The 26,863-nt window shown below is 36.1% G+C and overlaps 3 protein-coding genes across 7 annotated transcripts; 1 reads left to right on the forward strand and 2 right to left on the reverse strand.

The window, feature by feature from the left end:
• Positions 1 to 148: 148 nt before the first annotated feature.
• On the reverse strand, positions 149 to 1,938 carry LOC126869463 (DNA repair protein complementing XP-A cells homolog). 4 transcript variants are annotated; one of them, XM_050626046.1, is made up of 7 exons: positions 1,800 to 1,938; positions 1,545 to 1,612; positions 1,281 to 1,456; positions 1,100 to 1,211; positions 894 to 1,018; positions 541 to 817; positions 149 to 433 (listed from the first exon to the last, which is right to left on the reverse strand). In XM_050626046.1, the coding sequence occupies exons 3-7, from the start codon at positions 1,427 to 1,429 to the stop codon at positions 272 to 274; spliced, it is 825 nt and encodes a 274-aa protein (XP_050482003.1). In that variant the 5' UTR covers positions 1,430 to 1,456; positions 1,545 to 1,612; positions 1,800 to 1,938; the 3' UTR covers positions 149 to 271. The 4 variants fall into 4 exon arrangements, with proteins under 4 accessions (XP_050482003.1, XP_050482004.1, XP_050482001.1 ...); XM_050626047.1 differs by having other exon boundaries at positions 1,825 to 1,933; XM_050626044.1 differs by lacking the exon at positions 1,545 to 1,612 and having other exon boundaries at positions 1,825 to 1,934.
• Positions 1,939 to 2,336: 398 nt separating this feature from the next.
• On the reverse strand, positions 2,337 to 9,469 carry LOC126869680 (NBAS subunit of NRZ tethering complex-like). Of its 2 annotated transcripts, none has more exons than XM_050626526.1 (14): positions 9,304 to 9,469; positions 8,970 to 9,204; positions 8,485 to 8,903; positions 8,021 to 8,404; positions 7,728 to 7,938; positions 7,431 to 7,648; positions 5,786 to 7,368; positions 5,405 to 5,704; positions 5,053 to 5,341; positions 4,663 to 4,983; positions 4,194 to 4,596; positions 3,164 to 4,113; positions 2,959 to 3,081; positions 2,337 to 2,882 (listed from the first exon to the last, which is right to left on the reverse strand). In XM_050626526.1, the coding sequence occupies exons 1-14, from the start codon at positions 9,388 to 9,390 to the stop codon at positions 2,607 to 2,609; spliced, it is 5,799 nt and encodes a 1,932-aa protein (XP_050482483.1). In that variant the 5' UTR covers positions 9,391 to 9,469; the 3' UTR covers positions 2,337 to 2,606. The 2 variants fall into 2 exon arrangements, with proteins under 2 accessions (XP_050482483.1, XP_050482482.1); XM_050626525.1 differs by having other exon boundaries at positions 7,431 to 7,651.
• Positions 9,470 to 9,650: 181 nt separating this feature from the next.
• Positions 9,651 to 12,121, forward strand: LOC126869682 (COP9 signalosome complex subunit 2). Its single transcript, XM_050626528.1, has 9 exons — positions 9,651 to 9,850; positions 10,179 to 10,373; positions 10,443 to 10,568; positions 10,643 to 10,810; positions 10,881 to 11,055; positions 11,137 to 11,275; positions 11,360 to 11,576; positions 11,654 to 11,794; positions 11,866 to 12,121. The coding sequence occupies exons 1-9, from the start codon at positions 9,797 to 9,799 to the stop codon at positions 11,983 to 11,985; spliced, it is 1,335 nt and encodes a 444-aa protein (XP_050482485.1). The 5' UTR covers positions 9,651 to 9,796; the 3' UTR covers positions 11,986 to 12,121.
• Positions 12,122 to 26,863: the final 14,742 nt, after the last annotated feature.

Consider the following 26,863-nt stretch of genomic DNA (forward strand, 5'->3'; position numbering starts at 1 on the left):
ATTATTAATTATATTTCTCGTTTTTAACTAGTTAAATGATAGAAACATTAGGAATACATTATGATGTATAAACTTTTGTTAGTACAAAAAATAAATTTCAATTGAAAATTAAACAAGAGAGAGAAAATACATAAATAAATAAGGGAAGTGATTTTTTTATCCTTTTTTATTGTGTATGCATTTCGCGAGTAGTAAATAAATTTCTTAATATAAGAAACTCATATCTAAAAACACAATCCAATAATTCCTATAAAATTCATTATTATAAAATTTACATTTTTTCGTATGTTTCTTCATATCCACAAGTAACGCAAGTGTGTGTATATGTATCATCATGTTCATTATATGTATCTTCTCCAAACTCGTGCATATGAGAAGCTTTTGATGTTTTATCATATAACGAGCTCCTGACTTGCATTCTTAATTGTTTAATCTGTACAATACAAAAATAGTAAGTTGGTAAGATAAAAATATCTATATTGTATTATTTTGTATTAAAGTACAAGTACGATATTAGATTTGAAATACGTTTATCATTACCTTTTTGTTAAATTTTTTTATTTTAGCTCCTTCCCTCTTAACATCACGTAATTCTTTTTCCTTTAATAATTTTTCTTCAGAACCCCATACTTGTAAAGCTCTCTGTTCTATTTGTAGTTGCAAATACAATTTCATTTCACCCCAATTTGCATTATGGGGATTTTTTTTAGTAATACATTTTAATGGAGGTTCTCTTTTATCCAAATCACAATCTTTTAATAAATACTCTTGTTTTGCTTCTGTTTTTGTAATCAAAGAGTGCTTGCCCTTAGGATCTCTAATACAAAAAACTAATTATAATAATCTAAAGTTTTATATTAAAATAATTGCTAGTTCAAATAATGCTTGTATACCTGCAGTTATCACATACAGATAAATTAAATGTTTGTAGTAGATATGAGTCTTTAAATTCATTCTTACATTCATCGCAATGAGGAAAATCTACAAGAATAGGTGCAGGTTTTGATATTATTTGTAACTGAAAAGAAAGAAAATATTAGTTATGAAATCCAATTAATATTTAGTGTAATAACTATTAAAATAATTAAAAATGTTATACCATTTGTTGTTCTAATTCATCACTTTCTTCTATAAGAAAACCTCCTCCACTATCTATAACACGTTGTCCTTGAACTTTATATGATGTACTCTTTTCTGAATCTTCGTTCTCACTTTAAAAAAGTACAAATGTTTTGTTATACAATTTTTTATTTTTCTAACTATTGATATTGGCAACGTACCTCCTTATATAAGGATGAGAAACTATTTTAGATTTTCTTAATAGTAATGCTTTTTGACGATTTCGCTCTGCACGTTCTTTAAAGTGCTGACAATTTTCTATTAATTCTTCATCCTTTGATGGATCATTTACATTTAACGTAATAGACATTTTCGCAACTGTACAGAAAACTTTAAGCTGAAAACAAATAAAATATATAAAAAAATGGGCACTGTGTAATAATATTTTTTATGTCATATTCCTAATAACAGCAAGTACAACTTACATAACCTATGTATAATCCGACAGGTTAAGTATAAACTTCACTATATATTGAATATGTAACTAATAAAGCTAAAAGAAATGATCATATTTTATAATTATAATTACAATATAAATTTTTATTCTTATGTATGATAATCTTTCTACATTTTATAATATAATTAAACATAAATAGTGTTTTATAAAAAATGTAACAAAATCAGATAAAATATATATAAAATGTAAGATTTTGATATATATTTAGCATTTAAAAACGTACTAGCTAACTATTGAACAATATGTACTTTAGTATGCATTTCACTTGTATATTTTGAACTTCAATTCTTTAGCTTATTTCGAAATAACTACCGGTGAATAATGGCAATCCGCCATTTTATCTTTTTAAGAATATATATATATTTAAACCAATTCTATATTCCGCGAAATTTAATTTTTTGAATTTAATTAACCAACTCGAACTTTACATAGCGAATTCGAAAAAGCGATTAATATTGTGTGTTAATTATAAGAAGTTGATAAAAATGATAGAATAGTGTTCTAAGTTCATTACATGTTATAAGTTATTATTATGAATGTAATTGAATATCACGTTTGAATTTTAAATTAAACAGTCATGGCTGTGCGCGCATTTATACATTATTCTGTTCACTTGAAATTTTGTTGTAAGAAATGCAAAAAGAAATATTGAATTTTTGTAATACATGTAAATCAAGTCGAGTTCTACGTCGCAGTTTTTCAAGATATTAATTTATAAAGATGATTACACAAGGTAGGGATAAGACATTAACTATCAACATCTTTTTTGAATATTTATATTTCAATATACATATCACGCTTATACTTACAAATAACACATTGTACAAAATAAATATTCATAGTATGTACATATTAATTTTAAGGACGTAGATGCAAATCTAGAAGCTATTAGTTACTGTTTTCTTACCTCTTTTAAAAAAGTCTTTTACATTTCACGAATAAAAATATTAATTACAAATTTTAAATAAGTCATCTTTTGAACTTTTATCTCGTGCAAGTTAAAATCATAGGAAGGAATGAATATATGTATTTATTTCCTCATTAGAAGTTCGCAACAAGTACTAAATGTAGATAAAGATGGTGGTATATCTTCCATTAATCTAATTATGCATAAGGCATGCGCTATATGCTTTCCTTTTTTTAATTCTTGTATAAGAATTTCTGCATTTTCCTTTACATTTGTTAGAGATCGATTCACAAAGACATGTTCAATGATTCGATCAAATATTTCGTGATTCGGATCGAAGTATGCCGTTAAATTTTTCAAAAATAACATTTCTAGTATCGGTGCTGACAATGTTAATTCCTAAAACATAAAATAACATTAGTAGAAATGTGTAAAATAAAGGCATGAACTTGTTGATGTACGTGCTTGTACATACTTTATGTCTTTCCATAAGAATATTTACTGCTTCTTCGTGAAATTCTGAATTATCCATATCCAACCTAATATAAATTGCGTGCTCAAGAGGAATTTCTTCTGTGTTCAAAAATTCTTTGAGTACCTAATACAAATAAAAAAAATAATTAGTTATATTTAATAAATTAGTTATAATCTAATAAGTTGTATTTTAATAAGAAATTTACATTTGTTGAAGATAATGCTTCTATTAATTCTTTATATTCTTCAAAACTTTGTTTGCTATGTTTGTTTTTATCTTTTTCCATAATAAAGGTATTAACTAGTTTCATCATTTTTAAAATTGGATGTTTATTAACTTTTGTATATTGAGAATCTTTAAATTGTGGCCATTGTAATAACAATTTCTTTGCCTCATAAAAATGATCAGCATTCCTTATTTTACTAAATATTTTTTCAAAAACTTCAAAGCGATCTTTTTCTGTTGCACATTCCCCTATATCTTTTATTAGAGAAGTATTATTTTCTATACACAGTTCTTGATTTAAAATATCTTTTTTGTTCCCTACGTTTTCTATTATATCTTCATCTGAAAAGTTGCCCCAATTATCAGTCCATTCTATATCATTTTTGTCATTAGATTCAGATGAACTCATCTTAATTTTATCTTTCTCGTTACGTCGCGCATTTTCTGTCGAAATTTCTTCTTCTTTTGATTTTCCAGTAGATACACTTGAACTTTGTGTTTGAACAATATTAAATTCGTCTAACTTTTTATGATCTTCAATCTTATCGTCGTTTTCCGTTTCAATGTCGTGATGTAACTCAAGAAATTCCGTCTTATTTATTCCGCAGCTTTTAAATAAACATGCTTGCCAATATTCAAATGGTTTATAAATGTCAGATTTTTTGCATTTGTAAGCTGTACTCATCGTTTTTAATATTAAACTCAATGGATCAAACGAATATAAATCTGTAAAATAATAATCTTTATATGTGGTTTTGTATAATTCCAAACAATAATAATACATTGAAGTTTGTATGTATAGCATTGTTTGTGGCAGTTCCATTAAAACATTGTGTATTTCCTCTATATACTTCTTATGTACACTAAATAAATACGCCATGCCTAGTAACCAATCCTGTTGTATAGTATACTTTGTACACTCTAAAAATACTAAAATAAAAAAAGAAATTATCATTTATCCAGTATTTAACTTATATACATTTCCGTTTAGGTGAATATGTAATACTTACAGTGATTAATATCACTCACTTCCAAACCATAACAAAATGTTTCATTCAACATAGTTATCCTCAAAAGAGCACGACAGCATTTGAGCTGCGTATTTTGCAAATCTGGCATTGAATAATTTACGTATTTCGTGTCGAGTTCACTAAGTTTACAATTTTTATGTAAATCTTCATAAAAACATGGGAAACTTTGTATGTCATCATCTTCTATAGGATTTTCATATCTTGTGTCATTATCCTGATTATTTGAGAAATTAAATTTTAATCTAGATTTCCAAAAATTTGTGTCGCTTATATTTTTTATTAAACTAAATGCTGAATCTTTCATAACATTTGCAGAAGTTTTTACTATCTCAGTAGAAGCTTCCAAAACTTTTGGGACAAATTCTTTAGTTTCTATTTGCGGCTGTAAATTGACAATATTTTAGTATAGTTTTTCGTTAGAGGTAGTATTTTTTAATGAATTTCTTACAGTTGTTAATGCATCTATAAATTCATCTTCACTATCTGCGTCTTCACTATCATTGAAATCATCAGATAGTAAAGCAGAAGGTATCCACAATTCCAAATTTTTATGTAACATTTGTATTTCTATTAAATATATTTGATCTAGTGCTTTGCTTAGCATATCGCTAGGTCCATTGTTTATTGCAAACCATAAACATTTTTGCCTAGTTTTCAGATCTTCGTAATCTCCACAAAATCCTAATTCTAAAGCAACTGTCCAGGCAGGAATATAGTTATTTTGCATTAATTGCTGACAGGTAGCAGCACAAACATTAAAGTCCTTTACCTATCATATTATATTATAGATCAATTATCTGCAATTAAATATTAAATACTAGCTTTAAAATAACTCTACCTCAAGTGCTTTTTTTGCAATTAACTCCAAAACCTTTCCTTCCCGCATTCTACTATTATTCCTCTCTATTCGTAAGTAATTCGCTAACGTTAATAATCTCTGACGACTTTTATGAGCATCTACCCTCTTATTTAAACAGTCCTTTATCAACTGTAGTCTGTCTTGCATTAATCGCACTTGAAGTGGTAATATATCAATATAGAATTCATTCAAAATTTGAAGCGAGTTAATGAGATCGTACTCTTCTTTTATCTGTGCATTATCATCTATGATTAGATGAAGGCAAGCTCTGAAATTATATTATTTATAAAAGTTAAAGTAGGAAATCAGTGTAAGAACTAAAAACACTTACCGAGCTAATTCCATATTAGAGTCAGTTAAGGATTTTGAGCTATTAAAATACTCCTTACTAGCATCTAAAATTAAATTCACCGTTTTTTCATAAGACACTTTCAATAAAGACTGTTCATTTTTCTTAGTCTCAATTAAAGCAGTGCAATTTTGTATGTTAGATTTAACTCCTGATACCAAACGTGCTGATACACAGATTTCAAAACAAATTTCTATGTCGAGACATGTAAAAATTAGACCATGAATTTCTAACATTTCATTTAATAATTGAGCCCATTGTTTTTCATCTGGAGGTGGTACTCTTAAATTAAATAGAGAACATTTTGATATACAAAACATTCTTATAAAAAGAATATAAAAAAATAAAAAAATGCCTAGTCACCTTTTGTTTAAACTCCTTGCCATTTGAATCAGTAGTTGTTTTGCAGCATCAGGATTACTCTTATTTTTTCGCAGTACATGTAGTGTAGTTTTAACGCCATATTTATTTAAAATTTTTGTACATTCAAGTTCTTTATCAAGCTCTTCTAGTAGAGTGTTTATGGCATCTATTCTTCTCATTTCACGGTCTTTGGCGATGGAATCTACAATACGTGTTGCTTTTTCATACATATTAGGATCATTGCAAGCGTATATACAATCTAACGCTAAAATCGCAATATTCTCTATCATTTGAAGAATCTCATCATCTTGAGATTGTTTTAAGTATTCAAAAAGTTTAACTGGTAACTTTAAGTCTTCTTTACTAGTAGACACTAAGTAGTCACTAAATAAATGCCTCTGTAATTCTCCGCCCAGATACTGACTTCTTCTTTTTATAAATGATAATAGAAAACTTTTTATATCATCAACAAAACTTTCTTCACTAGTCATGCTCATTAGCAATTTAATTTTTTCCAAATTAGATAATTTTTGTAATTGATCTAAAGATAGGTCTTCTATATAAATTTTGTAAATGATATCGTCTAAAGTTTCCAAATCTAGCAACAAATTGTCTAATCCACTAATATTATGTAATTTGGCAATTTTTATTAATTGCAAAGCATTATCAATCATATAACTATTCCTCTCGATCTGATAAGCTCGCGACTCGTACCATTTTTGTAACAATTCTGGTGTAAGTAATGTGTTTCTGTATATAATTAACGATGGATCATATTCATAAAGTGATTGTGATTTATCATCGCTTTCTAAGTTAATTATTTCATTGAATTCAGCTTTCTCAGCCCAATCTTTTTGTCGTAATTCACGCTGATCAAACAGAAATAATTGTCCATCAATGTCGCATTCTGGTAGAAGTTTTTTATATTTCAATGGATTTAAAGTCTCTGGAAAGAAACTAATAATAGCTAACCAATGAGGTAACAAACATTCACCATAGTAAGTGAACATAATTTCAACTCCCTGACAATCTCCATCCTTCGCAAATTTAATTGCATTTTCAACAGCTGAAAGCTGTCGAAATTCTTCGTAAAAATTTTTATCGTACTTTAACGAGGAATTTAAAATAATTTCGTATGTAAGTAACTTATCTAGATGATCTAGAAGCTTCCTTCTATATTTAATTAAATCCTTTTGGGCGTCAGATAAATGTTTAATATCGATCTTTTCCAGCACTTGATTTATTTTCTGTATCTGTCTTAAGCTTATACTAGCTTCATCCATTTCACTCCACTCCTCATCAGTATTATCTATTATAAATTTTCCATTGTCACAAGTTCCAATTGCTACTAAAGTTTCCAGGTTAGCACCTTTTAAACCAAAATTTAATAATTCTCTTGCTGCTTCGATAGTATCTGGAACTCGTGTAATGCATTCATGTAAGACCCAAGACCTTTTTGTAACTTTACTCAAATGTTCTTGGATAGCATTTAATGATAATTCAGATTTTCTCCACTGTGTCTGATATACCAAATCTGTATCCAAATTATATGTATTTGCTAAAGCCAATGCTTCTTCATATTCCTATAATACAATCTTTTGGTTACTTTAGTTTCAGCTATTTTGAATTTCACAAATACTCATACCTCTATATCAATTTTTCTTGAATAAAGTTCTTCGGGTGTAGTACTTTTAAGTCCAAGGATTCTATATGTTCTAAATAATACTTTTGACTTCTTCTTTTTAGGCTGAAATCTTTCAATGTCAGTGATAGAATACAAGGTACTTTGCATTAAATTCGTTGTATAATTTAATATACTAGCTGGTTGTAGTTCATCACTTTCTTCTTCACTTTCTGAAGAGGCTTCTTAAAAATTGAATTAATATGTTATATTATATGTATAGAAAATATGTACTTTTTAATTAAGAACTATAGCACAAACCTGATGTTTGACTTTCTGTGTTAGATTCTCTGTTCCGTTTTTTACTTGTTATGTATGTTTCACAATCAAGACATAAAAAACCTCGATCTGAACCAAGTTCATGTATTTGTGGTTGCCCAGCTAAAAATTCAGGGCTTGAACCTAAAAGATTCTTTAAGTCGGTTGTAGAACATACAGAAGTGGATCCAGAACATCTTGTAATTATAATTGCCTTTAAAAATATCAATAAATTAAAATTAACATGACCATGTATTTAAATATATGTGTATGTACATTTAAATAATAAACATTACCTCTTCTGACCACCAGCCAATATCTATTGGATGGAATTCAGTAACACCTGGTGGAAACTTTTTTGTTTTTGCATGTCCTAAAGGATTAGGTATATTAAAGTCTGGTTGCTCTGATAATTTCCATTTTCTTTGCATCAACAAAGTTGGTAATCTCCATAAAGATATTGAACCATCTGTATGTAAACATGTTAAAAATCTATTATTTGGAGAGATTTTTACTTTAAATATGATAGATTCTGGTTGCAAGCTTAATGTGGGGATAATGTTCCATATGGAAAATCTTGACTTAGTTTTCGATTCATCATCAAAAGTAAATGACAACTTGCAATATGGATATTCATTCAGGGGTCGCCAAGATGTTAATCCACTGTCTGAGGCTGTTGACTATAATGTTTTATATAGTTCAGGATGTTGTACTTCCTAAATTGATATATATAAAAAGTATAAAAAAGTACATTAATTACCATTAATTTCTGTGATATGGTATTTCCAGCAACATAAAATAAGCTGTGTTTTTCATCATAAACAACAGCATTTATTCCATTTTTATAAAAAGTGCCAAAAGAAAATTCATAATTTGCTTCAAATTCATTAGTTGTTGAAATGTGATATGATTTGAGTAAACCGCTGTATGTGATTAACATAAATTCATAAGACCATTTGTCAGGCTGTGTCCTTGGTTTGAGAAATATCATAGAAGCTATTGCATCACCAGCTTCTAAAATATGAGGGTTTTGGGATATTGTTTTTGGACTGATATTAAAAATATTGTTCCCCAGGGCATTGTAAAAGGAAGCATAACCATTGCTAGATGCTAATACTAAAAGTGTCCCATCTGGACTCCAAACTAGTTTACGCCATTGTGGAAAAGCATCCTTTGGTACTAAAATAATGAAACATACATGAATTTTTGAAGCCTAGGCAGATTTAAGAAATCATATGAATTTACCGGAAGCTTTCCCAACAACTGAAGAATATTCATCTTTTGCTTTTCGAATTTCTATGACATTTTCTTGTAAAACAGCAAGTAAACGTCCATGATCCCCAATTGCAAATTTCCATGGTAGAGTAAGGCTAATTTGTTGTGATATACTTTCTGGTAAAGAATATCTATTATTAAGATATCTAAGTGCATTTTTTATTGTCCCTGTCGTAGGCAATATTACAGAATCATTTTTGCATTTCTGAAATAGATATTATATTATAAATGCGTAAGAATTGTAGATGATGTAGAATGTGTCTCATTCCAGATTTCTTTTGAACAAGTAACAGTGTAAACTTACTATTAATTCTGGCTCTTGCTCGCGAATAAAATATTCTAACAATTCATAAAGTATTGGTTTATTTGATGATTCGTTTGAATTAACCATTTTGTAATCAGAAACATAACCTACTACGTTGACGAAAACATAGACCTGAGGTGGGAGTTAGGAGTGAAATCAGTCAGAATCTGATAAGTCACTAGTCAACGTCATATTCTTGAAAAGCAGATAAATAAATTTAAATGAAAATTATTTGAATATTTTCAAACATGTTAGTGGGAAACTTTAATTATCAAAAGAATTATGCATATGTTTTGTTAAAAATAATTTAGAATAATTGAACAGTATTGATGTGGTCAGAGCTTGGTATCTTTATAGAAGTTGCATAAAGCACATGTGTAACACAGTGCATACATGTGAATTTCAAAATACAAACTTGGTCGTGCTTGCAGTTGTCAACAGGATTGCGTGAACTTTTTATTTTTACAATTGAAATTTCTTAAATATTTGTAAAATGTCAGACGGTGAAGATGATTTTATGTGCGAGGAAGAGGAAGATTATGGTCTTGTGAGTATTTGTGTACTTAGGAAGGAAATGTTGATATACTGAGAATAATTTTGGTTAAGAAATAGGTTAGAATTTTGATCTTGACGTATATGAAATTTAAAAATAGTTCAGAAGTATCTTGTAATGTTTAAATAATAACAAATAATGTTGCTTAGATTTTGTTTAATAACAATAAAGACATTGAAGTTATATCATAATCTAAATTTGCTTAGGTTATGCTGATGCTTTCAAGATGACACTTTTTATGTTTTCTTTGCTTAGCTATGATAACCGATTGTTTTAGAATAAAATCAATTTCAAAATGATATTGTTTTTGTAATAATTTTAGGAATACTCTGAAGACTCAAATTCAGAACCTGATGTTGATTTAGAAAACCAATATTATAATAGTAAAGCTTTAAAAGAGGATGATCCAAAAGCAGCTCTACAAAGTTTCCAAAAAGTTTTGGATTTAGAGGGAGGAGAGAAGGGCGAATGGGGTTTCAAGGCTTTGAAGCAAATGATAAAAATTAATTTTAAATTGGTACATCATCAGATTTGTGATATATTTATAAGATATACTTATATTTGCTACGATGCTTGATTCTTTCAGGGTAATTATAAGGAAATGATGGCAAGGTATAAGCAATTATTAACTTACATTAAAAGCGCAGTTACTAGAAACCATTCAGAAAAATCAATAAATTCCATATTAGATTATATTAGTACCTCAAAGAATGTGAGTAATATACTAATGTAAATTATAAACTAATTTAGATTTCAAACATATTTGCTTCTTATTGTATCTTACAGATGGAATTATTACAAGATTTTTATGAAACTACTTTAGATGCGTTAAAGGATGCTAAAAATGATAGGTTATGGTTTAAAACTAATACAAAATTGGGAAAGTTATACTTTGATCGATCAGATTTTAACAAATTAGCAAAGATATTAAAACAACTTCATCAAAGTTGCCAGGTAGAATTTCTCTAATTATATTATTAAATGAGAATTATTAGTACAATATATATGTATCCTATTTTATTAGACCGACGATGGGGAGGATGATTTGAAGAAGGGTACGCAACTTTTAGAAATCTATGCATTAGAAATACAAATGTATACAGCACAAAAGAATAACAAGAAATTAAAGACTTTATATGAACAAAGTTTACATATTAAAAGTGCTATACCACATCCATTAATAATGGGTGTCATTAGAGGTAGTATACTTCAAATTGAAAATGGGATTACTTAAATATATCTAACAACATAAAATAAAATTTTTTATTTATTTATAAAAGAATGTGGAGGAAAAATGCATTTAAGAGAAGGTGAATTTGAAAGAGCACACACTGATTTCTTTGAAGCTTTCAAAAATTATGATGAATCCGGATCACCAAGACGTACTACATGTCTGAAATATTTAGTTCTAGCAAACATGTAAGTAAAAAATTAAACAGGTGAAATAGCATATTGTAATATTAATATACTCTGCTGTTAATGCTTGAATGTATATAAAAACAGGCTTATGAAATCTGGTATCAATCCATTTGACTCCCAGGAAGCAAAACCATACAAAAATGATCCAGAGATCTTGGCAATGACAAACTTAGTAGTCAGTTACCAAAATAATGATATTAATCAGTTTGAATTAATTTTAAAACAAAACAGGAATAATATAATGGATGATCCTTTCATAAGAGAACATATTGAAGATTTATTACGTAATATACGCACACAGGTATATGCAGTACATGTACTCTATGTATCAGGAATTTCGAAAATCTTAACATAACATGTATTTACGTAATTTTGCAGGTTTTAATCAAATTAATTAAACCATACACTAGAATTTACATCCCTTTTATAAGCAAAGAATTAAATATCGATGTATCAGAGGTTGAAAGTCTCTTAGTGTCTTGTATTTTGGATAGTACTATCCGTGGTCGTATTGACCAGGTAATGCAACAAATAATTTATATCATTTAAAAGTTATTTATTTGCTTCATCGTATATTAAATTGTATACAGGTGAACCAAGTACTCGAATTGGATAAAAAATCAGTATGCGCGGCGCGTTATAACGCTCTTGATAAGTGGACAGGACAGTTACACTCTTTGCATTTAACTATAGTAAATAAGATGTCGTAAAGAACACGATGCGCGTGAATTTAAAATAACATTGATCTTAAAATAATATATTGTATAGTATATCATAAATACCTGTCTCCGATTATATGAAAAATAAAATCTGTTGTGATATAATAAACTTAGGATTTTAATACGATTCGCTTATTATACCTTCTCATTGTGATATTCTTTCTTGTTACTTCTTGCGTTTATCTATTTATTGTATACTATGAATCAAATCAATTCAAGTCAATTCATTTATAACGTTAGTCACATAGGCTATGCTATCTTTCTATAATTATTGATTTTCTGCTAAGTTGGTATCAAGGGTATTGAGTTGTTTCAAAAATATCACGAGATCATGAACGGATGCGATGTTGGGGATAAGCTGTAGTTCCTTGTTCGCTTCCGACACGATATTTTGTCAAGTGTCCGATCTCTTGAATTCTGTCCAATCAATCAAATTTAGAGTACGTTATTTTTTGCATGTCTATTTTTCGATATACGAGTATGAAAATTATAAGGAGAGTTACTTTATTGCGTCCTTTTTTGGTGCATGCTTATTGATTTACATGTATTATTCAACAGAAAGTTGTTACAGTTTCTTACGTGCAATGACGATAACGAAACGTCAGATATAGATTACTTATTTGTTGATCACATTATCGAAAGTAGTTGATCAATTTCTTGAAATTTCGAAATTCGTAAGTTTCAATTAACGAAATTCTATTTATCCGTTCTAATTTCTATGCAAGTTCGATACAACTGAACACCCTGTAGAAGGAAATGCTTCAACAGAAGGATGACGAACGTGCCGTCTCGGTGGAACTGCACGACTGGTTTTAGCTCCGTTTCAAGCATTGTTATTCAGTCTACGTTCGCGCCTATGTAAATGTTGGTTAACCCCAGGCAGGACGGGCGGCAGGGTCCCTAGGCTCGTCCTACATCCTCACTGCTACGGGATGGTATAATCCTCTCGTCCTCGAACAGGTTCATCCTCATCCTCGCCACGTTTAAGGTGGCAGCTTGCAAAGCCACGGAAACTTACTTTGTGAGAAAATCAATTTAGAAAGTAAAATCAGCAACAAATATAATGGATTGTTGATTTTCGTTTTCCATTTCGTAAGTTGGATATTTTCATGAGGATGGCTTTCCTTATTTCAATTTTTACGATTAATTGTCAGAGAATTATTTCTGTTCTAATGATTTTCCTAATATTTAACAAATCTATGAAAGTTTTGGACGATCGCATCTCGAAGTATAGAGAAGTCATCTATAGAAATATCCCGATGCGTTTCTATGTATTTTCGTATTAAGGTTCCAGGGAGTGGTGGTTAGAGCTGCAGTCGGCGTGATTAGCGGGCATGCGAGTATACGCGTAAAACGACGTCGACGATAACGACTATGTCGACGGAATCCCAACGTTAATTGGCACTTGCAATCAAAGCACAGCTCGAAATATCTACCGGTATTCACGTGGCTTTTCCACAGATTTTGGAATGAAACTTTCCTCGAAATCTTCTCAACGAAGAGATAGAACTCGTGGAACAATCGAGGTGATTCATCCTTCAGATTGCCAACGGTATTCCTCGGACGATCGATCGATGATTCAGTATTAAGATTTCTTTGATCAAAGTTGGAAAAAGGAGGAGGAAAGTTTATTAAGTTTATCAACCCTTTCGAGTCTCGATGATGCTTTGATCTGGGAAAAATGATACGAGTTAGAATAGTGAGTGATTATTATAAAGAAGACTCTTTCAGATGAAAATAACATAAAGTCAACAAGAAATCATAGATCCGACTGAACGTTAATGAACCAGTATTTCTCATCTCTTTTTCTCTTTCGCTTCCTTTTTTTCTCTAATTCGAACATCACGTCCGTTGCAGGTTCATGTTGCAACGTACACGAGGGACGTAGCTCGTGCAGCTGTGAGTAGATTCCACCCTTTGAGAAGAGTTAATTTAAGTGAAAACTCCATTTTCAGTGTCTCTTCCGTTGGAGGATGCCCCACGGGTCTACGCTGTACGTTGAGAAAAAAAGAAATATTCGAGTTTTATACCTCGTTGCCGTGCGCATAACTACAGGGATAGGATATCTTCCACAATTTTGAGACATCTTTCAACGAATTTCGGAAGTTTCCAACTTTTTTCCAGATGGATTAATTGTTAGATCTGGTCTAACTTTGTTAAATAGCCGCTAAAACAATAAGAGGAGAGAATAGATAGAAAGGGGATAGACAGCTGCATCGACGCCAAGACGTTTATTATATCGTCTATTCTATTCCATCTTGGGTGATTAATTTTCAACCGATGGTTGAAAGATTTAAGAATTGAGGATAGTGGTTAACGGTAACGCGGAACGACGCTATCTAATTTTCACGTGACGATTTTTTCTCTGCTATTTCGTAACGCGATTCGAATTGTTGAGCGGAATTCCTCGTGTAAAGGTTAAGTTTCACCAATTTCTCTACGTAATATTACATTGGGAGGCGAACGAACAAAAATTTTATTTTATATCAGCATCAACACTCAAGAGAAATTCGTCGCGACGAACGATAATCTTTTTGACGATAATCTCGCAAGAAATAAGTTTTAGTAAAAACGATCGTCAACGACAACTCGCAAGGGGATATACATCATAGGAACAAGCAATACAGTGTTTTTCGTCGTCGTGCGGCGTCACGACGCTATATGTCGGCAGAGCAGCATAATTTCTCAAGTATTGTTCGCGCCTCGCGTCGATTTATCCAGCTGCTAAGGTGGGAAAGGTAGGTCGACAATTCCCGTGAAACGTTGGCTGGAATGGTACGACGAAGGGGATTGCAACACATCTGCCAGTTTTTAGCGGCGTCGCCATATATCATAAGTGCGAGTGAAACGTTCAGGGCAGAGGGGGCCACTGGCTGAGCCATCTATCTTATACGGCTTAACTTGCTGTGTATCCGATGTACACGCGTGAGCGCGTGTGCAAACACTTACGGTAAAGCGAGCGAATCGTGTGTTCTTATTCCTACGTGTACGTATACTACATATACGTGTACATATATACGCACATACGTACATACATACGCGTGTGCGTGCGATGTCGTGAGTTTCGATGTCAAGACAACCATAACGCAATAGTCGAGGATGACGCGAGAACAGTTTTTCTCGGTTACGTCGACAAAGTCGTCTCCTAGGGTCCTAGCAGCCGACGTGTAACTTTTGCCGACGAGTATTCAAGTAACATTGCGTGGAATTGGATAAGACGAATTGGAAAATTGAATCGACTACTTGGGAAACTTTCTATGGATGTCCGTTGTAGAGAAGACAATCGGTTCTAGTTTCTGACGTTAAGATAGTTTTGAGCAAACTGTTTAAACCTGCATCGTTAACGTTCTCGTTCGAAATATTCGTTCGATCAGAGGACTTTTCCATTTACGGCTGCAGCGCCCAGAGTGAAAAGTTTGCCTAATTGGAACGCTCAAAATGGAATGAATAAAATTTGGACGTTTTCGTCCGTTGGATAGATGACCTTTCCGGACTAGTTTTAGCGTGGTAGCGCGCGGAGAACGATTTGATCCCGACGAAAGTTTGTTCGATCGATGGGCCGAGTCGACAGAGTTAAACGTATCTATGGCCGTTGTTCCATGTAAAATATACGAGCATCGAGATCAGAAATTTTAATCTCAGAGGAACAGGCCGCGAAGATGGCAGATGAACGAGCGTGCAACTAATCGGGCCGCGAACGCCCGTAAGCCGGATAAAAGGGCTTTGGCGTATTGGAAAATTGAGAAGTTCTGCTTGGGATCATGGGCATGAATTCGCGACATTTACATTTTATGATATTTGTCGAGTCCTTCGACCCTTGTTGCCACCGGCGTAGACATTCCTTAAGCCGAGCCATCCTTTCGTTCTCACACAAATATCCCGCCAAGGACATTCCCCCTTTCTCCAGCTTTTTTTTATCACGCTGTTGTGTATTATTCGTATGATATATGTGTGTCGCGGTAAAGGAAAGAAAAAGATAAAGAGAGAGAGAGAGAGAGATAGAGAGGAAAAGGACGAAAGGATCACTCGTTACCGAGATAAAAGTAGAAAACGTACTTAAGTTTTCGAAATCCGGTTTCGAAACGCTTTAATTCCTTTTTTTGCTATCTTGTTCAGCCGCGACGAATTTTATTTACTGCCCCTGCAAGATGGTCTACTTCTTGCTTGGTTTATTTTTCCTTTTTTATTCGGAGACAGTAGAAGGGAGCGCCTATTATCACGAGACATTTGTTTCTTATTTATAGGCAAGAATCGTTGAAGTTAACCATAGGAGAACTTCCCTAACGAATATCTTTTTTGTTCCGAGGAATGACCCATTGAATTCGTCGAGCAAATGTATGTACGCTCGTGCCATTCAATTACGGCGCTCATCAATGAAAATGAAAAGAAAAAAAAAAAAATGGATAGGAAAGAACGTATCATTCGCTTCGACGTTATCGCTTCGGCAAATCAGTTGAACTCATGTTTTCGTATCGATTTTTCTTCTTTTAATTTGCGCGGCAATTAGACCGTTCTCGATAGAAAAGCGAACAAATTTTCTCCTTCCTTCCCCTTCTGCGCGTTGTTCCACGGATATTTTTTTTCTCTATCATTTTTTCCCGTCGATCCCGGTAACAGTATTTCAGCAATGAGTGCGCATCCCCATTAATTCCAAAATAATTACGCGCACGCGTTTGCGTACGATACCGTGGCGGCCGTTATTGTTCCACTGATATCTGGATCGCATAAATACCGATATCCGTTGCATTCATTCGACCCGTTATCGTTGTAACGGCGAATATTTATTACGCAGCTGACCGAAAGGGCTGGCCGTTTACGTTGTTAATTCCATAATTGAACGGATACGATACTGCCATGATAAAGCAACTGGTTTTCCATGGGAAATCTTGTACCATCGTTCTTCTTAAGACTGTTCTTAACGGCGATATGCCGGATAATGAGATTCTGTCGTGTTGTCATTCTTTTGCGGGAAATACAAAATTAACATAGTTATCTGCGTGATTAAAAACGATATATATATATATGGCACGTGACATAACAAAAATTCTGGGTTTGTTCGATCAATCGACATTTACATTGCAGGATGTTACTCGCTCAGTTCGCAATCAACGAAACAAACGACAAGCATCAACGAAATTTTGTACATGTTTTAACAGCGAATGATATTAACAGATTACGGATGTTTATACAGAATAAATTTTGTATAGTAAACGTTAGACGTATTTTATATGCCTTTGAATATCACGTTGCAGTCTATGTACTTACATTTTTCCACCTATAAATTTCCTATAGAAGCATAAACATCGGCAGTCTAGATATTAGCAACGATGTAACGCAATATCGTCGTAAAAGCTGTGGGTTAAAGATTAAAGGTTCTTGCCTCTTTGGTCGTTGAATGCGAAATTTTCAATAGACTCGAAGTTTAACAAGGGCGACCGACGAGGCAACGTAATTATCTCCGTTTTAACAAGCCACGAATTATTTCCTGTCGTTGGTCCAATATTCTCGCGGCCATCCATGCCAGGAATGTCATTTCTTTGGCCGTGATAGGGGAGTGTCTCGTCGCAGATATCTCGCGGTATTCGCGTTGAGCAAACTGCTACCGAACGAGTTTTCCATTTGCCCTGGCCGCAATTGATCCATGCGGCCGCGCCTCGCGCGATAACTATCCGGTGGACTCATTTAAGATAAACTTAGCCGAGGATCAGCGGATACGTGATTTCCATAGAGTTTCCTTTCCACGGCTTGAAATGTACACGAGGGGATTATTACGAAATTATATAGGATCAATGTAACTCCTACGTGCTGTTCACTTCGTGTGTGACGAGTTCGGAAAGCGTTTCGTTATTTCACGTCAGATAATCGGACGCTTCTGATAGTGCTGATCGCACGATCTCCTTTCGGATCTTGTAATTAACTCGATTATTAAAGATCAATCTTTTTGGGAAATGAGTTTTCTAAATCCCTTCCCGATTTGTTCACCGCGAATATACGATCGAAATATCGTTCCAAGCTCTTCCTTTTTTCAGACGAAGTAGAAATTACTCGGACATAGAGATTCTTCTTCGAATAAGTTTCTGTTTACGATGGTTAATATTGCCGCGAAATTAGGTCGGAAACATTGCGCTGTGTACAGTTCTCTCTATCTCGATCTCGATATTATTCTCTTCCTGTTTCTCTTGGAACGCCGCATCGCGACTTCCGGAATCTACATCGCTTCTACATCTTCCAACATCAATACGTATGCATTATACCTTCCGTCGAAAACAAGCACCTTAGCGTAACGCTGTCAGATTAGTTGGAGTTTCGAGCTTGGTAGGTGTTAATTAGGCTAAGCAAAGATTCTCCTGCTTCGGCGTTCATGTTCGCAAGGACGTCATTACGAGGGAAGACCGACTGTTCATCAATTATGTTGATTAGCTATTTGGGGAGTTTGAAAAAAGATCCGCTGACTTCTCCCTTGGAATACTGATATCCAACGATGGGTTAATTATAACGATACGAATCTACATTACGTGCTTCGAAAAGACGAACAAATCGTTTTTGTTATTGACTCGAGAAGAGTCAGTGAACGTTTATTTACATCTTTCGTTTGTCTATTCGTATATATGTATATTCTCAATTTATTTGTTTATGTCTTTGGTTTCTTATTTATCAGCATTCTCCGTTTGTTTATTTAGATATTTAGCTTGTTCAACATCAGACCTGTTAATTGCATTTCGCGTAACGTCAGCTACAAACTGCCATTACAGACCCTTTTCGTTCGTGGTTTCGAGTGTACGGCCGTCTTACGCTCCTGGCACATAATTAGCTCGGTTAATTAGACTACGTTAACTGTCCCGCTAATGTTTCGCGTACCAGCATGGTTCTCCGCTCCGTTTTCTCTGCAATTCGACCACTTCGCGGCTTAACCTTGATTCATAAAACGTCGACGAGAGGCTGACGACATTAATCCGAACGGATGATTCCGCGAAGCTTTTAATTGGATTGTAACGCGCTTAATAGTTCGTTTATTACATCAGCGTGTTGTAACGAGATTTACGTCGAGTTCAACTCCATCGTTCCATCTCCATCTGGATTTTCAAATTTCTCTTTTTAATGTCGTCCATCGCTTTTTTCCACTATTAATTTTATTCTTTTGTTAAATTGCAATTTATGCAACGACGGACACGTGTAGAAAAAACGCGTGGATCGTTGTCGATAACAACACGGTAAGCTAGTTTAATTTGTTCGTGTACATTTGCCTTTCGTAACTCCTTTGTATTTCATCGATTATTTAGTTTGATGGGTTTTCAGCGATTGGTTCGCTCTTCGTTGCCAATTTCCCACCGCTCGAGACTAATTCTAATCATTTCGATCGCAGAACCAATAATTTTGTACGCTGCTTGTACGTATTATCGTGTTTCATTAGTAGGTGTATCGTGCGCGTAACGAACGATAACGTCGTAATATTCTCGCCTCTTCAGCCCTCTATTTTAGATATACATGTACACACGCACATACCTGGAATAACTCGACGATCCGTTAATTTGTCTGTAGCTGGGAAACTGAATTCACTCCAACTGCTTCTCGCTATTTCTTACCTTTAGGCGGGATCAAATTATCACCTTACACGTGACACAACACGTATCTTCGATGCTACCTCGACGAAACGGTATCTTTCTCCGTTGCGTTGGTCGCTTCAACGACCGAATTAACTGCACAATTAAACTATCACGCGACGAGTATGCAATTAGTTATCGGTACGCACCGTGTATCCGCAATTTTCCACTCAACTACTCGTCATCTCCGTTTATTCGTTTATCCGCTACGTTATTTATTCGCTGCCTTTAAAAGTTAAAGCTCACTGCATTTGTATCGCCACTATTAAATATAGAAGATTCAGCGACCGAACATTCGCTATGCTTTGAATATTTTATTCGTTTCTGCATATTACGGTCGGCATATTTTTGCACTTTTTGAACTTTCCATAAATGTCTAAAATGTGTTACGAGATATTTAAATGTTTAAAAATGTACACAAACTGTGTCGTAATATGCAAAGATGTATAAGATATTCAAAGTAAATATTTAGATATCATATTTTAATTATAAGATATTATAATATTTAGAGGGCTGTGTTCGCAAAACATGAACTTGCGCAAACAGTAGCAGTTTAACTATTGCGTTGAATTCATATTATATTTTGTTAGGGTAACCAGACTCGTTCTCATTGTCGGACAAGCAGGTTATTCTGTTATCACCGTGCATAATTCAAAATATTAATTATATAATATGCGAGGAATAACAGGATCAGACACGACGAAGAGCGTGGAACGACGAGGTAAAAGGTGGACAGAAGGTTGGTGGTTTTTAAAAAAATTCTTTCCTGGTTTTCCATGGGGATTACGTTACATCGTGCTGATCCCGTGGGTAAGGATTTTTCAAGACGGCGCCGCTGAATGGAGCGATTTACAGTAATTTCTGTGGTTCGCGTTTAGCGCCAGCGATAAAATCGCCCGTTTAGAGTTTACACGGGCAATAGCAAAAGATACAAACGTGTTACGTTCAATTGAACATTTGCGTTCCTATATATATCGAGAGAGTAAAACGAAAAGGTAAAAGATCGCGTTAAATATCTCGAACAAATATTCAATCGCTCGTAGTTGCTGTCGTAAAGGCATTGTAAATTTCTTACAGATAAAGTAAGCTCGTATTTGTTACGTGTTGTGTTCGGCACACAATCGAGTAGCCAGATGAATCGTACGTGTGTGTTCTACGTGTTAGGATATGCATACGTGTAACAGATATAAGTCGTACGGGTCGCACATGTTTAGCATACATGTCGTAATTTCATGTTCTCACTCTCTCTGTTTCTCTCGTATATATTCGCGCTGTATCTTCATATATCTGTTCGTTTATACATTTACGAAGGCAGCGTGACTGACACCTAATCACAACACCTCCAGCGATACATTATGCAGTAGAAATACTCATCGTATTAACTGGTTGTTTATGTCAGCGTGATGTATGTTCTAGGTATCACTTGGTAAGCGTTAGGCTTACATCGGATTAGATAAAAGGATGTAAATGTATCCACGTGAAAGGCCATTGAAAAGCAAACTGAAAATTCGATCAACGTCTTTATGTTCCATTATTCGACGTGTTTCGTTCTATTGGTTTCGGACACAAAAGATTTGATTCTTTTCATTCGAAAAGAAACCTAACTCGATATCACGTCCTCGATCTCGTTACCCGCGACTCACCTCGCCAAAAGTGCACTGTCAGTTATATATTTATAACCTTACGTTCTTCGAAGGTGTTATGTCTGCGATTCACGCTGGGAGATACTCTCCCGTAACAGATATAAGTCGTGCGGGTCGCACATGTCTGGCATACATGTTGCCCTCGTACGGTCTGAGCCGCCCCTCTTTCACCCCTTTTCGCCGTTACTTTCCGACTCTCTTTTCCGGCTGGGATACCGCTGGGAATTCTACTTAATATTGCAACGTATTACCTTCTTACCTAGGCTGCTGTGGCCCGCGGCGGAAATCATACACCGGGTGTCGAGTTATCGGCGTAAATCTGCGCTATCGAGGCCGGCGTCCGGATCAAGAGGTTGAGCTGATTAGAGACACTAGACTAACCGGTTGGATTCTCTGTCCGTGTGAAACATTGAGATGGTTTTAAGCTGATAGCGTTGGAATAGTTTATTCTTACAAAAATTCAGAGTCAAAAGAGAAAGACAAGCTTCGAGAAGAACGAAATATGTAATAATCCGTAATATTGTCTGGCGGACGGTTACTAGAAAACCATCGCGTACTATTCGCACGAATCATTACGTGTAGTTGCATATCCGCATGAAATACTGTTTTACGCAAGATAGAGCCGTAAGACGGGAAATAAGGAACGGCTGGAAGCCAATATTCCGCTCCCATCTGACCGTTTTCTAGCGAGAAAATTCCACGGGAAAGCGACCCACCGATTAGGCTACTCTATTTCCTGGGTATGGCCCCTCGTCGAAAGTAACGACGAAATCCTCCGGAGACTTTCATCGATCGATGCCGAACGTTGTGCAGCAACGGACAACTCGAGCGTTCGGCCGGCGAGTATTTGCCCGGATAAAAATGGTTACGACCGACTCATGCTACATCGGGCTAAACGTTGACGGTACAATATTGCGACGTGCACGTGCACAATCGATGGGGGGCTATCGATGAAATATCGTCGAGCGTGCAATATCTCGTGCTGCGACGCGCCCTTCGATTATCGGTGACCGAATTTCTTCGCGATTCAGCGAATTCGCCTGTTGTAAATTCGATATCGCGCCTACTTCGTCCTCGTCGCGCCGCGTCGCGTCGGCCTGGTCGGCGGTTGTTGTTAGTGGTGCTTCCATCCGTTAATAAATGATCGCGTTGATAATGTTGCCACGCTGTAAATCCGATAGCATCGAATATCGGTAGCGCTCGTGCTCTTTGTCGTTTGTCGCTTGATTTCCAACGTCAACACGGACGAGTTTATAAATTTTCAGCCGGTTAAAAATTTTCACGAGACGCGCCGCTCGAAATCGTCGACATATTTAAAATTCAAATTGCCGCGCCGTATCACGCGCGCGATCATTATCGGAACTCTCGGATATAACGTGTATCCGGAATGACATATTTTCTCGCTGGTACGGTAGATACCGATGCTTTCTTGGGACGCGATATTGGACGTTTCTACGTTTCAGAGAGACGGGGGGAGGAGGCGACGTGTATTTGGCAAGATCTTACGGCTCCCTTCTGCGGATATGACGTAAATCCTCACGCTCTGCACCTATTTGCACACCACGTAACGTGTATCCCATCCTAGAATATTCAAAATACAAGCTGAAAGTTTCCAAATTCCGTTTTAAATCCTTGGTTTTCTTCAGGGTCAAAAGCTTCGTACGTTCAAGAACGTTCGAAAATCGTTTCTCAGAGTTGGAAAGAGAAATTTTTTCAATTCAATCCACGTGTATGTTTGGAACGATGAAATAGAGGAATAGAAAGGTCGAATGGATAGGGAAGGACAGAAAGAGAGAGAGAGAGAGAGAGAGAGAGAGAGAGAGAGAGAGAGAAGAGAGACCGAGGATCATCTGTAGTTTACGGAAGTGCAGGCGAGCCGTGAACCGTGTTTGTCTTGTCCCGGTGTCGCGCTGCAACGTACAACGTCGAATTATTACTCCATAACCCGTTGCTTTTACAGGCTCGACGAGCTGACTGATACGCGACACACCGCGCAAGCAACAACATATACCTGTCGCGTGATAAACGTCGATTGTCCTATTAATCGCTGTTTCGATTCGAACGGCCATAGAATGGCTTTGTCTGGTGCGTGTGTTTAGGTTTGCTCGAAAAGGGTATAGGAGAAAGATATAGAAAGGTCGTAGATTGTTACCAAAGATCATATTTTCATTGGAATAAGGGGATTCTTCGAGGGTTCATAGGTTTCTCGTCCATAATATCAGGCTGCTTTTGTTCCAGCGTGCCCAGAGTCACGATGAGAATCGAAGACGAGGAAGCAGGTCGTATATAAGCGACACAATAAAAAGGGGGCGCCGATGATGCTCGTTCACGAATCCAAATATCTCCGAGCGTCATATTGTCGGCGTACATTTCGGTCGCTTCTTTCGCTCTCTTCGCACGAGCACCCTCGTTAAGCGCCTACGTGTTCGTGATTCTCAATCGACCGGTCCAGCCGTACTAGCGTTACTTTTGATCGCTGGATCCACCGCACGCTCCTTCCTTCGGGCAACGCCTTTAATCTCTTCGCTTTCGGTTCCATCCAGAATTAAGGGCTCCGGTCGAGCACAGCTACTACCTCTGACGCCTCTCGCCGTGCCGTTTCGTCGTCGTTGCTTCGTAAACGAAGATTTGTTCCGGATTTTCCGAAGAAATTGAAATAAGCTATATCCTCTTCGTTTTGGAACAGCATGCTCGTATAGACATAACCCAAATCCATCGTGCATCCATCGGATACGCAGAGGAGATGTATCGATACATTGTGCATGCGCGGCCAGCAATACCGGTGTATCTACGGCAAGAGTTTGGACATGGGAGCACGCAAGAAGGGACGAACGAAAGGCGAACGTTCTACCAGCTATGTACGTCACGTCTGGCTTCTGGATTACATTTATACCCCCACGCAAGCTATAGGGAAGAGGGTGAGCCCAGGGGGCCGATGCGCCAATACGTGCCTATAATCTTCTACTTCGTCCTCTTTTGCTCACTTGCTCGCTCGCTCGCTTGCTCACACGTTACCATTTCGTTTCTGCTCCTCCACGATTGTAGACTTCTCGTCTGCGGACTACTAGCGCCTTTTCTCGAACCTGCATCTGCGTTTCCCACTTTTGCTAACACGTCGGTCCTTGCATATTCCACGCGAGTATATGTTATTTTTCTTGCCTTATCACTTTTCGCCTTACATTCTGCTTTCTTTTTTCTTGACATCCTTTCACGTATCCCTTTCGTCTTGTTTTTATTTGCCTCTCAAGCCGTTCTTCTCCCTCATCGTCCCCCGTTGTCCGCGCTTCCCTTTACGCTAACTCAGAATTCCGACTTCGACCATTCTTTCCGTCATGCTCCGTTTCGTTTTCGGTCTGCAGCTTATTTTTGCCTTTCAACTTCATCGGATCGTTTCATCTTTACAATCTCTAAACTCCTCTTTTGCGTTCCTGCGCTTTGCTACGCTTTTCTTCTTTTCGCCTCCTTCTTCGGAGCGTTCTCGTCGCTCCGTTCTTCCAGCCTTTCCTCGTCGCTTCTTTATTCCAGCAGCATGCGTTCACTCGCGAGCAGAGGCAACAACTGTCGTCGACTAGAGTAACTCTCAGCGACGATGATTCTGTGTGGACGATCGTAGATCCTCCAGACCGACTCTATTACTCCTACGGGACGTTTTATTTCTGAACGATGTCTCGGTCATGACTCGAAAGTTTTTATCGGAGGATTTTGCCCTGCATTCTCCAGCGTGTTCCAAAAGCCTTTCGAACAATCCTCGGTTAAATAGTTCTTCGATTATTCCGCTCTTGCGTTACTTCCTACTAACCTTTGTTTCAGTTAATTCACAAGTTGCCAATCTGCAATTGTCTTCAGTAATTTTCGAATCAGAGGAGACGAAGTTGGAAGCAAAGTATTTGCAAAAATATTTATCGTAGCCAGATATATAGACAGAATACGGAGAATAATCCAATGTAAGATAGTACATTTGATGGACGCATCTTCGCGAGAAGTTGGCAGACACCATAGTCAGAATGAAACTTTCATTACCCGCTATAAAGTAACCGCTGCACGTTTCTCTCGTCTCTTTCCATTGCGATTCACGGTCAAAAATAAACCACTGTTCACAGGAGAATCTCGATTTTGATCATCGCCGGTGTTGAAAAAGTTGATCTGTAAAATTCCAAGCCACAGCTGTCGTACCAGCCCCCGAATCCGTCCCTTTTCGTGATTTACGAGGAAGGCTTAACACGGACCCTCTGGTTTGTTTTTATCAATAGTTAATTCGCAATTTACATCCGTTTAAATATTCATACCGGCGTGGGCGCCGTCGACGCGAAAACCCGGGGCTTTCGGTCCTCCGCATACTTATTCCAAACTCTGCCTGTCTCTCTCTCTCTCTTTGTTATCCAGCGTTCTCCGACACCCTTCCTTTCTCCTTCTATCTCCTTTTCGTCTTTCGCGTAAACGCCCAGTGAAGTTGTGTGTGAGCAGCGATAAAACCCAGCGGGATACGTTCGAATACCTTTGCACCCGAAACCTCTCACGCATTAAATTCTAAAGCCGCTTTCTAGTTTCGGGCTGCATCGTGCATCCTACTTCTCCTTGTCTTCCGTCCCTTCTTTCTCTCGCTCTTGCCACCGGTGTTCAACGTTACCTCGTACTTCGATGGTTGAACAAGAGGCAGACACAGTGACGAAGGGGAAAGGGAGAGTAGAGCTTGTGGCGCGAAACTTTGTCCATGGAAAACGGTGGCTGCTGGTTACCGATGTAACGCTCACCTTCCCAGTGTTTATGGTCGGATAACTGTGCATTAAGGATCACGGATTTTGCCGCGTCGCTCGCTTGATTAATTAGCCATTAATTAATGCGTTAGCGCGCTTGCTACTAATGGAAGGTGAAAATTTTATTATCGTAACGGATGATGACGAATTCGTGCTGTCCTGGCATAGCTACTGGGATCTGATGGAGGGATCGGCGATGTAACGCCGGATTAAAATCACGGTTAATGAAAAGCGAAATTGCACGCGGCAACTGTAAGGGTTGAAAGGGGAGGATCGTGCGAAACGAACGTTTTAAACTTATCAACCGATGAGGGCATAAATTAATTAATTAAAAGCGGCTGGTCGCGGTACGATGATGCGTCCGCCCAGAAGAGTGCGTTTATCAAACAATTTTCCGTTTGCCCTGTCGCTGGTCCGCAACACAACGCGATGTAACCACAATTAATTAAATTTAATGACCGAGTGACAGTGGCTTTATTAATTAGTAAAATTAACCGCGTAACGCACCGATACCCATTGAAGAGCGCAGAAATGGAGTTTGAAAGTAACGCCGATTCTCACTCTCACTCCGCTTTATTAATATCATTCCCTATTTAATTTCCTATTTAATTTGATTTTCTCTCTTTACTGCGATTAATTTTTTAATACAGACAAACTTGATCTCCTATACGTTTCTTCAAACTTCTGTCTCGAACGATTATCTAAACATTTCCCGAACATCGTCGTTGTTTGCACGAAACGTTTCGTATCGTGTAAACCGAAATCGCGTTCATTCATTTTATAAATGAAATCTCTCGCGGAATCTTGTACACAGATTCGACTGTTTCGCGAAATCGAACGGATCGTTGTCTCGTCAAATATTTAAGCGTTT

The sequence above is a fragment of the Bombus huntii genome, chromosome 9 (genome assembly GCF_024542735.1).
Source record: "Bombus huntii isolate Logan2020A chromosome 9, iyBomHunt1.1, whole genome shotgun sequence".
Classification (NCBI taxonomy): domain Eukaryota; kingdom Metazoa; phylum Arthropoda; class Insecta; order Hymenoptera; family Apidae; genus Bombus; species Bombus huntii.